The following is a 13,197-nucleotide window of genomic DNA, read 5'->3' on the forward strand; positions in this document are numbered from 1 at the left end:
CCAAAATGGCGGACATCTCAAATTGGGCCAAAATGGCTGATCTTCCCACCAAAGCAGCCATGACCACCACATCATCTCCAGTAAATCAAAGCCTAGATGGGAAACCTAAACTTTCCATCCAGGGACCCATCCCGGGAAGGTGGGGACCCCCCCCCCATCGTCTGTACTATCCCCACCCCCAGCCAATCACCTAGGGACACGACGTTCCCTTGCCTAATTTGGAAAGGGACCCACCCGGATCCGGACAGGAACCAATAAGGCTTAAAAACCCCCACACTCCCCAACCCGGGTGGGACTTCCCTGACTCTGGCCACCCCTCCGAGTCACAGAACCTTGCTGGGGAGTGCTCCCCATTAAAAGCACTCTGGAACCTATTGCCTGGCTCTGCTGTTTTTTTTAAATTTCTCCCCGTTCATTTTGGAAAAAATCTAACAAGTATTACTCAAAAAGAAAACAAAAAATCCTTAAACAGAATCCTTTTATACCAGCCATTCTTCTTTCATTCCATCTGTTTAAAGATATATATTTTTTTTAATAAATTAATTTTTTATTGGTGTTCAATTTACCAACATACAGAATAACACCCAGTGCTCATCCTGTCAAGTGTCCCCCTCAGTGCCCGTCACCCATTCACCCCCACCCCCCGCCCTCCTCCCCTTCCACCACCCCTAGTTCATTTCCCAGAGTTAGGAGTCTTTATGTTCTGTCTCCCTTCCTGATATTTCCCACACATTTCTTCTCCCTTCCCTTATATTCCCTTTTACTATTATTTATATTCCCCAAATGAATGAGAACATACACTGTTTGTCCTTCTCTGATTGACTTACTTCATTCAGCATAATACCCTCCAGTTCCATCCACGTTGAAGCAAATGGTGGGTATTTGTCGTTTCTAATGGCTGAGTAATATTCCATTGTATACATAGACCACATCTTCTTTATCCATTCTTCTTTCGATGGATATCTATCTATCTATCTATCTATCTATCTATCTATCCATCCCCCTGGGTGTCTTCATGTGATCTTAGCTGAACTTGGAAAATCTGATCCCCTCGCTGGTTACATTCAATGTAATTAGAAATAATTAGAGATTCATATTTCTCAAGCATGCGATGCCCTGTACTCAGGACAGAAGGAACCGCAGCCTCCTGCAGGAACTTTGCCAGACCCGGATGCTCTGCCCAACCAACCTCAGCCTCCGATTCTCCCCAGGGTGAGCTCCCGCGCTGCCCTGCCCAGGGACCTGAAACAGACACTAGCAGGAGCTGGAGCAAGGGGAGGTGGCAGGTGTTTTTAAGACCACCCCCAATGCAGGCAGGCCTTTTAGAACTGTTTTCACTTTGAGGAGGGTTTTCAAATAAATACACATGAAAGAGAGAGAGAGAGAGAGAGAGAGAGAGAGAGCCAGCCATTGCCAGCCTGGGGGTTCTGCCATCCAAGCCTGAGGTATCTGGCACTTCAGGACTGTCAGAGGTAAGAGATGTCTGCAGGTTCAAAGCCAGCTGAGCAGAGCAGAGCAGAGCAAAGCAGCTGAGCAGAGACCACAGTCGCCTTTCCTCTCTCCACTTTCCTCTCCAAACTGTGCAAAACAGGCAAATCTGGGATAAAGTGAATGTGAAGGACAATAGAACCACAGAACCTGCAGGAGGTAAGTGGCCAGGGAGTAAAGGAGCCATTGGCGGAGCAGAGTGGCCACAGGCACGTGGTGAGAACATGCACTAGCACACATGCACTCACACGCGAGTGCATACGCATGCACACACAGGCGGGTACTGAGGCACAGACACGCGCACATTTAAAGGCGCACACACGTACGTCCACACACACCATCCTAGAACACTGGCTGGGCTTATTGCCAGACCAGTAGACCAGTGGTCAAGCACCTGCAGCTCCCGGGGGCCCTCGGCAGCCCAGCCCCCAGGCCCCAGCGGGGCCCACAGGCATGCTTCACCCCAAGGCCTCCTCACGGATTGGTTTCCCCGCAGGCACCCAGCCGCCCGCGGGCACACAGGCTCCCCAGGGCGGGTGGCCGCTCCCCCCGCCCCGCCCCGGGGCCAGGAGCACCCCTGGATCCCAGGACGGGCCTGGAGAGACACGTGGCTTCTTGCAGCCCCTGGCCTCGCATCACTTCCCGATCCAAGCGCCACGCACATCTGTACACTCAGAACCGCGCGGCGCCGCGAAGCTGGGCGCCGCTGCCAGGCGCTCGATCTCCCACACGCGGGGCCCCTGTGCACCCAGCGGCCGCAGGTGTCTGCGCCCCAGGCCGCGCAGGTCGGCCCTGGGGGTGCGGGCAGCGGGGCTGCAGGTACGGAGGGCGCCGGGACGGTGGCTCCAGCTGCACACGCGCGCACACGCGCGCACCCAGCCTGCGGGCCGCCTCTCCAGCCGGTGCCCACGGGATCCTCCCCGCCGCCCTCTCCTCCTCCCTGCCCCCCTCCCTCTCCCCCTCCCCTCGCCCGCCCTCCTCCCGCCGCGGCTCTCCCACGGTGCGGGCCGGGGCTCCTGCACCGCCCCCGCCCCCGCCCCCGCCCCCGCCGCCGCCGCCGCCGCCGCCACTCCGCCCCCCGCGCGCCCGGAGGAGCCGCAGAGCTAACCCCGCGCGGAGAGGCTCCTGCGCGGCCCGGCCCGGCTCCCGGCGCCCACGAGCAGCCGCCGGCCGGGGCCCTCCCGCGGCCCCGGGCACCTCGAGCGCCCCGGATGGAGCCGCGCGGTCTCCCCGCGGGGGCGCAGCGCGGGCGGCGGGCGCGGGGCGCGAGGGGCGGCCCGGCGCTGTGGGCGCTGCTGCTCGCGCAGGTGGCGGTGCAGGTGAGTCCCCGCAGGGGGGGCGGGCGGGGGCCCCGCGGACGGGCCACCCCGCGGACGGGCCACCCCGCGGACGGGCTCCGGGCCGGTCTCACCGAGGCGTGGCGGCTGTTTTCCAGCAGGCACCTGCGTGCTCCGTGGGACCCGCCGCGGCCTCGCCGGGGAGCCCGAGCGCCTGGCGTCCTCCCGGTTCCGCCGCGCGGCCCGACTGGCTGGAAGAAGGCGGTAAGTGAGCGGGGACGGGGGTTCGAGTCCTCAGCGAGGAGCGCGAGCGTTCCCAGCCCGGCCAGCGCACCGCTGGGATGCTCGCGGCGGGGGCCAGCGCCCAGGACGCCCGCCCGCCGGTGCTGCCGCGTGTTGGTTCCCTTGTGGAGAGGAGCGCGCACCGGCTTCTTACCGTAAGCGGACGGGAAAAAGCAAGCATGCGAATGCAATAAGAAAATTGAAAAAGCGGGGAGCAATCCAGAGGTCTTACTAAGTGCATTCAGGAAACCAAAAGGCGCTCACTACTTTCCCCACCCCTTCGCCCCCTCCTGACCCTCCTCAGGCTCTTTAAATTGCAGCTTCTCTGTAGAGCCTCGACTACAGAGCGGGGACTGAAGAAAGCCATTTTTGCTCAGCCCTTTATCATGTAGTATGAAGACGGATGCTCTTCAAAAGTTGGGACGCAGTTGAAATATCGTGCAGAGAATGCCTCGTTATTAGCCTTTTGTGACACCCTGAGCCCCGCGGTTATCTCATACCAGGATTCCGCGTACAAGTCTGATCCATTTGCAGTGCGTGGTTTTCCTTGTGCTGTTGGCAAGCAGCGTCTGTGAGTTTCGGGTCTCCAGGGAATGGATGGAGGTTAGGGCGGAGGGGCACCTGTGGGGTGTCAGTTGCTGAGAGCTTTTTATCTGAACCCAATCCATTGGCAGTTGTTTGATATTTGCCCTGTGCGACATTGGCAACAATCAATCGACATATCAAGTGTCAGAATGTTAGAGGGAGAACGAGGTTTGGTTACCCCCAACGTATTTGCAGGAATTCTAGAAAAGTTAATAATTCAGAATTTTTGAATGTAGTTTCCCATCCTTTATAAATATGGGAGTGTAACATGCACTATTTGAATTCGGTCCTACTGAATGAGTTACAGGCACAGTGTATGAATAAAGGGGCAGGTAGGCGAAGGCTGGAGCGGAAGACCTTCTTTTCCACCACCAGAGGGCGAGAGAAGTAAGTGATATGAAATACTTGCAAATTCTCCTTGGGTAATTGCTAGAGAAAGGTGATTATCTATTTAAAGGTCACCTTCTAAAAAAAAATAATAAAGGTCACCTTCTTCGGCTAGCCCTTGTCTGCCCTCATGTTTCCCTGGGGATGCATCCTACAATATGATCATCCACGTCATATTGTCCCTCTACACACACTTCCAAAAAAAGAGATTTGGGTCAACATTCTAGTTCTCGAAAATCACAAAAATTCCTCAAGGTCTCAGGACATTTTCAGAGTACTGTATAACAGTTTACAGAAAACAAATTTTCTTTAAGGTAAGAGCATTCTAGACAGAGAACCGTTTCCAGGAGGAGAAGTTGAAGCCTGCCCGCACAAGGGTGCTTCCCCTGCGCCTCGGGGAGTCTCTGTGAGCTGGACGCCAGCCTGGCTGGCATGCGCCTCAGATCACCTGGCACCTCAGCTGGTGTCACAAGCCTAGCATTGCCATGACAACCGCATACCTCGCTTGGTCAGAAACTGGAGGAGAAGGTGTGAGCCATCATTGGTGAAGTCCTGGCTCAGTGGACACACCCCAGGCTCATACCTGCCCTCTGTGCGGTTTAGGTCTTGAATTCTGCAGGGCTAGGTTGAGGGAGCAGGTGTCAACTTGAGGGCTTTCAGGCCACCAGAGAAAAGACTCTGCCCAGCAGGTTACTTATTTCTACTTAGAACAGTAGAACCAGGGTAGAGCGCTTTATGTGCTGCTGGGGTCAGTGTATGTTGGATATCTAGGTATCTGTTATGCAAATTGGCTTTGGAATCACTCTTTCTGGCCCTAAGTTTTGTTGAACGCATAATTCAAACCGTGATTGCCAATTTTGCTCAGTGTCTGAAGCAATTATGCAGCAGGAAAGAGAACTCCCTCTACTCTGGAGGCCACAGCGGATAACTAAACTATTTTCAGACATTAAGTACACCCATTTCATTTTGGCCGATTCTGAATTGTTTTTCCTTAATAGGGGATTTTAATGCTTTTCCTACAAATATGCCTTTGGAATAAAAATAATGGCTCCTATTAAGAGCCAAGATGTATCACAGATTTGTTAGCTTTTTAATTCTAGAATAAGTTACGCTTCCAGGGCAAGATTTGGAAGTTCTTTAGAAATGTGTTTCGTTGTTCATAATAGACCTGTTGTTTGTGTGTGTGCATTGGAAGATATATTGATTTACATTCAAACGTTCGGGTAACATGAGACAGCGCAGTCTCTTTCAGAATCCCCCGTGCTGTGCTTGTCAGGCTTTAATAACAGGCTCTCTAGAGCCTGGATTTATAACATTTTCTGGTTCCCATGGGGTAAATACTCACACCGTGGCTGCTTTCAAGCTGTGGATGTGATCTCACTGAGTACAGGGTTAGGATGCAAGGGGCGGAATCTGCTCTGTGCACCTCGTAGGAACCAGCCCTGCAGGCTCAGGTGGTCTACACCTCATGCATTCACTCTGAAACCAGAACGTGTTCGTAGACTTGATGCTGTGGTCAGAAAACCTCTTGAAGTTCTGGCCACTGCCTGGAGCAGTCATATATAAAGTTTCCCTCCTTAACCAAGTGTGTATAGGACACGGGTCTTATTTGAAGGATTTTCAAAGAGGAGTGCTGGGTGGCTCAGTCGGTTGAGCATCTGACTCTTGATTTCAGCTCAGGTCATGATCTGGGTATCATGGGATCTAGCCCCACATTAGGCTCCATGCTCAACAGAGAGTCTGCTTGAGATTATCCCTCTCTCTCTCTCTCCCTCTGTTTTCCCCCAGCATGAATGCTCTCTCTTTCTCTCTCTAAAAAAAGTAAATAAAATCTTTTTTAAAAAGTTAAAAAAAAATAAGATTCTCAAAGACTAGGAATCACACCATATTTTTCTTGAAATCACAAGCCAGTAGTTGTGGGGATTAGAATCTTAAAACATAAGCTCAAAGGTTAAATTTTTTCAGTCTCCTGCAGTTATATATCGATTTATTTCCAGATAAGTAACATGTGTATGATGAGTTGCTATGCTTATTTTGTTCATTCATTGAATTCTTTAGCTATGAACTTATTTCACATTCATTTATACAAAACCAAGAGTACACATTTGATAGAAAGGTCTGCTGTTGGACTGACTAAATCAGGGTTTCACCACCTTGGCAGTATTAATATCTTCTTCAGAGAGTCTCTCCTGGCCATTGAAGAATATGCAGCAGCATCCCTGGATTGGGTCCTTACATTCCAGGAGCACCACCGTCGCCCTCCCACTTTGTGACTAATGGGGAATCGCTCCAGTTGAGAACCAGTAGACTAAAGTGAAAAAACAGGTCTTTTTCCCCCACGCATTTTCTTCATCATCCTTGGGAACGGATGGTCACTGATCACATAGGATGGTTTTGCTGTTTGAGGAGCTGGTGGCCTGGGGCCAGCACATACCATTCTTCAGAGCTGATTGTTACTTTCCATTAAGTAGTGTGGAGCTGGTCACTGAAAATGAAAATATATAAAGTTACTGTGAGAGAAGTCCTATTAAAAACAAAGCTAAAATAGGCAAATCTCATCCTGCATAATCATTTCTACCATCTGTATTTTACCATCATCTGTGCGCCTGATGTTATTTACATCAGTCTGTGTGCGGGAGGTGCTGCGTGTGTACTGGTGTGCTTCTGGGCATCTCTTCCCCACCCCGTGTTGAGTGACATCATGTTGGTAATGGAGATCAGTGACCCTGGGAGTCTTACACCAGGGGAATTGGCAAACGCAGTAAAGCAGGCTGTTTATTTTTTCCCCTCAGATAGCTGGTTGTCTAGCATTTATGTATTTATGTAAAAGAGCCTTATCAGTCACTATTTTGAGAGTACATATTAGAAGTCCCCTCCAGATAAAGGACACATATTATATGTCCTCCAAAACAAAGGTCATAAGAATATGGCTTATATCATCTGGAAACAATTTGATTTTTTTCAGTGGTAATCATCTTTTTATGTGCAATAAATTTGTTGCTTGGCCAGTGTTTGGAAGAGTCCACAACCTCTGTTACAATAGAAATGGGCTTGGGGTGAGGGGGAGATGAGCTGTCCCCCAGAGCCCCAGAGGACAGGGTGAAAGGGACACCACTGCCACTTGCACCAGCCCCTCTCCTTAGTCCAAGAAGCGGGGGTGGGGTGGGGGGCTGGTGAGGATGGTGGTGGGCGGAACCCAAGGTAAAGAGGTGTACACTCCTCACCTGTGTCTCAGAGCAGCCCAAAACAGCTTGGTATCCTCACACCAGACCAGCCAATTCCTGACTTGTTTCCCCCTTTCCCCTGTCATTGCCTACAGTTTAACCAGATTTGTTTACTTTATTGGTTTCCTAAGTAAAATATGAAATAGGCCCAATATGTTTTGCCCTCTGTGACACAGATGCCTTGATTCCACGTAGATATTGGTGGTTGGTTGTCAGGTGGTCTGCCACGACCTGCTACGAGTGGCCCAGCTCACCCATTACTCTTCGGGGACCTGTGGATACCTGTATGGTGGGGCCAGGCACCTGGGCCAACAGGGGGCCCAGAAGGGTCGGCCATGAAAGCTCTTGCTCAGAGGAGATGGCCTCCTTGGGGTCGCTGAGGCCAGAGCAATGGCCTCGTTTATCCTGCCACTCAGTTGGTTTGGCTGCCCGGCCCTGGCCACGCACCTGGCCACAGGCTTCAGCATTGCAGCCTTCTCTGCCTCTCCTGAACCAGACCCAGCATGTGCCATTTCTGATCATTGCTGGCTGCCAGTTCTATTCCAGTGTGATCTTTCCCAAACCCTGATGGCACAGGAACACCTGCCCTGAAAGAGATTAGTTGTGAAGAAAAGCTCACTTTGGGGGCACCTGATTGGCTCAGTGGTTGAGTCAGGTTGAGTCAAGGCAGGTTGACCTGCCTTGGACTCAGGTCATGATCCCAGGGTCCTGGGATCAGGCTCCCCACAGGGAACCTGCTTCTCCCTCTGCCTATGTCTCTTCCTCTCTCTGTGTCTCTCATGAATAAATAAATAAAATAAAATAAAAAAGAAAACTTGATTTTTTTCCAGAAAAAGCAATTATCTAAATACTGTTTCCTTCTGACCAAATGCCATTTTTGTGTTTTACCTTATGACTCCAAGAAGCATGTCCAACTCTCATTAAAGTTGAAAAGGGCCCTAAGAGCCCCTAACAGCATCCTGATGGCACAGATTGGTAACAAAAGGAGCTACATAGCTTCCTTCTATGCTTTCCACAGAGAAGGAGAGAACTCAGGTGTACACCGTAGGTAAAACTGTTCCTGGTCAGCTGCTGACACTCTGCAGGCCTGTGTGGGTGCCCTGAAATCTGACAGCCCCTTGGAGGCTTCTTGACATTTCAAAAAATGAGTTATTTGAATGTGTGTTAGGCTAGCATACTGTGAATTGGAGTGAGCAGAAGACCATGGTGTGCTTGGGGGAAGATCCTGGGTGGTAAACTCTGACGGAGTGTCAGGAATTCAGGCCTATGAGCAGGTAAGTGGTGGGAGTCGGGGGAACAGACCACACAGGAACATTCCCACACGTTAGCATTTGGGATATGTCTGCATATGATTTGTAGGATTCCTTGACTTAAAAATTAAATATTAAAATAGGAAGAAGCAAAGAATGCCCATCATAGTTGTCTTTTTAACTGCTTTCTGAGAAATCCTTGACATCTTCAAGCTAAAATTTCTTGTCAGCTCAATGAAGATTTCTATAAAAAAACAAAAAGCACAATTAAAAGAATATTTAGAACAATAACTGATTATATATTATTATCTTATCATGAGTGCAAAGTAAAATTTGTGAAATGTAATCCTAAAAGCCCATTTTCTGTTTTCTTTGATCTGTGATTTATTCCTTTGGAGCATCAGATTTTGTTGGATTGGGAATAGCACATCAGGGGCAGCAGACACTTCACTAAAGGCCACTTTGAAGGCTTTCCCTTCTGACTCTGATTGTGCACATCCTAGAGCATGGATTTGAAGTGGACTCCATGCTGAAATTTCCTCCTATCATTTGGCAATGGATGATATTCCGAGACTGGCATCTGAATGATGTAATGTATTATATTCTAAGACTCCCCGATTCTTTTCAGAATTCTGATCCTACTCAGCCACACCTTCTCTTTGTCTTTCAGAATATGACCTGGTGTCTCCCTATGAAGTTGACCACAATGGAGACTTCTTGTCCCATGAGATCACGCACCCTCGGAGGCGGAAGAGGGCGCTTGCCCAGCTTGGAGTGGAGCCTCTCCATCTCCGACTGAAAGGTTTCAGGCATGATTTCCACATGGAGCTGAGAGCTTCCAGCAACCTGGTGGCTCCTGGATTTATTGTGCAGACACTGGGGAAGGGAGGCACTAAATCTGTGCATGCCTTCTCGCCTGAGGATTTTTGTTTTTATCAAGGCTCTTTACGATCCCACAAAAATTCCACGGTGGCCCTCTCAACATGCAAAGGTTTGGTGAGTACAGCTCCTGCCACCTGTAGTGAGGTGTCAGGGTCAGTGGGGTGTGAAGGGCAGGGGGATGAGCTTTCCCTTGAGAGATTTTAGTTGATTCCTCCATTATTGCAGGACAAATTTCTTCAGTCTGTAAAAGCAGGAGAAATTTTCCAAGTAATACTGTCTAAAATATGTTGTGCGGCCTTCTCTGGCCCATTTGGCAGTAGTGCATGTGCCCACGCTTCTGTTGTTTTACAAGAACCTTGGAAGAGCATGCCAGCATGAAAATTAGACCTTATGGCCAGGTCTGAAGACAGGAACTTCTTGGGATGGTTCCACTGTAACTTTCTGGTCCATTGCTAGTGCTACAGAGATGTCTTCATTCTGAATAGAACAATAGTACTAAGCTGATTGACTGGGTGGATTATTTGATCAGATGCCTAGAAGCACTTTACCCCCACCATTCTGTTGAGGATCACCTGCTTACAGATCAGGGCATTCATTCCAAATGCGGTGATGAATCCAGGTCCGGGTGATGCAGTTCTTACCAGACCGATGATTCTGTGGTACCTTCTCCATTTTCTTAGTATCTGATTTAGACACCGAACATCACTTGAATGCTTCTGGTGGTCCCTTTGCCGGGACCCTTCAAGAAGGAGCAGCTGGCCCCGTTGAGAAAATGCCCCAAGCTGAAATCTTAATGCCTTGTCTTTTAATTTTCTTAAATAATTCCATATTGTTAGGGAAAAAAAAATGAAGGCTTAGGGTCTGGAGTACATTAATCAGTCACACACAGATGCACAAGATAATGATTTCAGTAGCTGGGTGAAAATGTGTGCCCAAAACCTTTGAAGGTCTTGACCATATTAAAGGTTTGGCAAACAGGTTTTTGAGCATTTATTACATTTCTAGAAAATGCTTTAAGTCTCTCTTAAATTTCTTTCTCTCTTTGGAAAGAGGGAACTCAGACTCTGCATCTTATAAAGATTTTGTAAAAAAAATTTTGTATACGCGTGTGCGGCTACTGGATGCTGAAGGGGCACTTACTTGTAACCAGTCCCTTCAAATTCTACATACATGCAAATACTAAATCCTGCTAAACATTTTCAAGAACTGTGAACACCTGCTTTTCAGGGGAATCTGGAATGCGCTGATTCCGTGTCTACCCTAATTTGTAAAGAGCTTTTGATTTAAGAATGGCTACAAAAGGGATTGGACAAGGATAAAGTGGTGATTTTTTTTTTGGTATAATTTTTATGATTGAAGGCAGTGTGGCTGATTTCTTCCATGTTTTCCCAAGAAAAACAGATCTTCCTTAATTAGAAGGCAAGAACTCTTCATATAATGCACCAAAGGAAGAGATCTCTTCCTTGGCTTTCTTTAACGAAGGCTGAGACCGGAAATGGCAGCCATCTGTGTGGTAGGGAGGTGTGCCATGCCTTCAGAGCTCATATTTTTGGATTTGTTTGTGGTGATTGGGCGAGGTGCTTCCTATTAACCCAGCGGGGGTGCAGGCTCACTGACACCCGATCCTGTGAGCCAAGGCTCTCCCGATGGCTGAGCCATGCCCTGGAGTCCATCCCATGAGCAGAGCTGGCTGGCAGGAGCTTGAGATTTCTGATTCTCTTTGATCTCCATAGGAGTTAACGGCACAAGTTGTAAGTGACAACTGCATGTAAGATAAAGAAGTGAAAAAAAGCAGGAAAAAAAGTCTCCTCTGGATAATGAACCTTAGAATTTAATATCTTGATCCCTGGAATAGAAACCTGTATGTTTCCACCATTAATCTTCCAAGTACACTAAACTTAACTTCACTGATATTTTGTAGATGATCATTACAGACGTGACCTCAACTAGACTTACGAGTGAGGTTCAAGGGCATTTGCCATATGATAGGACAAATCAAAGGCATTTTAAAGGAGCAAAAAGGATGATAAGAAGTCCTCTGTCATTAGCCAGATAATAAAAAAATTTTGAATGGGATTGTCCCCCAAGTAGCTGCCAAGTCTGTTATTTCCTTCTTGATTGATGGCTACCTCATGGCTCATCTTTCCAATCTCTTAAGGTATGAAGAAAAATGGCATATTTTCACATTAGAGGAAGGCTCTTTTTTTCGTTTCTTTTTCTTATTGTTCTTGTTTTTTTAAATCTAATTAAATCCCAGGTAGATCTCAGTTAAGCTTTTTTTTTTTTTCTCTTCAGTGTTTATGATTGACCCAGCTATCCACCGACAGTCAGGTGTCAGTAGAATTCTCTTTGGTTTACCCTCTTGTCCCTCACATCCTTTTGTAGATCTTTGTGGATAGAACATTTTGAAAACATCTTTGGTAGGGAGGGAAGAAAATCTATATTCTCTTCTCCTGATCTCACCTACAGTATGAGACTGTCACCTGTAAGTTAAAATATATTGCTTAGTGAAGAGTTTAATGTCTTCAGCTAGAGAACATGGTTGACAGTTGTGAGACAATGCAGTTTCCAATCCGATTGTTAGTTTTCTCCACTGGTTCTCTGCTTTTGTGTTTGGGAGCACTTTGCTCTAACAATGGATTTGAAGAACATCAGCATAGCTGATGGTCTTATTTATAGGAAATAAATATTCTTGAAAAACTAAAATGAGTGTTTTCCTGATGTTCTCTTGAATAATGAATGAGCTTCAGATCTGTGTTGCCTGATGAGAGAGACAGGGAACAGGCAGTGTCACTGCAGTGATGAGATAGGACACAACTGGGCGCCAAGAATTGCAGAGAGGGTGTGTCATCCTGCCTTGCAGGCACCCGTAGCAGCACCCATGTAGGGTTTTGGAGTAGTTTTGTCCAAGCTGAATCTTCACTGTAGAATTGGGGTGTGATTCCTGCTGGAGGAGGAATAGGATGCCCCAGGAAAGACTGCTAACATCTGTCAAGGTCACAGAACTTTCTATTGCATCATCTGTTAACTCTAGAAAGACCTCTAAAGTAGTCCTGATACTGCCACCAAGTATCTTGACTCAAAATATTTCTTTTTTTTTTTTTTTAATTAACTTTTATTGGTGTTTAATTTACCAACATACAGAAAAACACCCAGTGCTCATCCCGTCAAGTGTCCACCTCAGTGCCCGTCACCCATTCCCCTCCAACACCCGCCCTCCTCCCCTTCCACCACCCCTAGTTCGTTTCCCCGAGTTAGGAGTCTTTATGTTCTGTCTCCCTTCCTGATATTTCCCAACATTTCTTTTCCCTTCCTTTATATTCCCTTTCACTATTATTCATATTCCCCAAATGAATGAGAACATACACTGTTTGTCCTTCTCCGATTGACTTATTTCACTCAGCATAATACCCTCCAGTTCCATCCACGTTGAAGCAAATGGTGGGTATTTGTCGTTTCTAATTGCTGAGTAATATTCCATTGTATACATAAACCACATCTTCTTTATCCATTCATCTTTCGATGGACACCGAGGCTCCTTCCACAGTTTGGCTATTGTGGCCATTGCTGATAGAAACATCGGGGTGCAGGTGTCCCGACGTTTCATTGCATCTGAATCTTTGGGGTAAATCCCCAACAGTGCAATTGCTGGGTCGTAGGGCAGGTCTATTTTTAACTCTTTGAGGAACCTCCACACAGTTTTCCAGAGTGGCTGCACCAGTTCACATTCCCACCAACAGTGTAAGAGGGTTCCCTTTTCTCCGCATCCTCTCCAACATTTGTTGTTTCCTGCCTTGTTAATTTTCCCCATTCTCACTGGTG

General features: G+C 48.0%; 1 protein-coding gene across 1 annotated transcript in view; it reads left to right on the forward strand.

The window, feature by feature from the left end:
- Window positions 1-2,620: 2,620 nt before the first annotated feature.
- ADAMTS16 (ADAM metallopeptidase with thrombospondin type 1 motif 16) overlaps window positions 2,621-13,197 on the forward strand; it is a 151,071-nt gene continuing 140,494 nt past the window's right edge. The window contains exons 1-3 of the mRNA XM_041731954.1: window positions 2,621-2,807; window positions 2,924-3,029; window positions 9,164-9,489. Coding sequence (XP_041587888.1) covers window positions 2,700-2,807; window positions 2,924-3,029; window positions 9,164-9,489 — 540 coding nt within the window. The 5' untranslated portion in view covers window positions 2,621-2,699. The remainder of the gene's footprint in view (window positions 2,808-2,923; window positions 3,030-9,163; window positions 9,490-13,197) is intronic.

This window comes from Vulpes lagopus, chromosome 17, assembly GCF_018345385.1.
Source record: "Vulpes lagopus strain Blue_001 chromosome 17, ASM1834538v1, whole genome shotgun sequence".
Classification (NCBI taxonomy): domain Eukaryota; kingdom Metazoa; phylum Chordata; class Mammalia; order Carnivora; family Canidae; genus Vulpes; species Vulpes lagopus.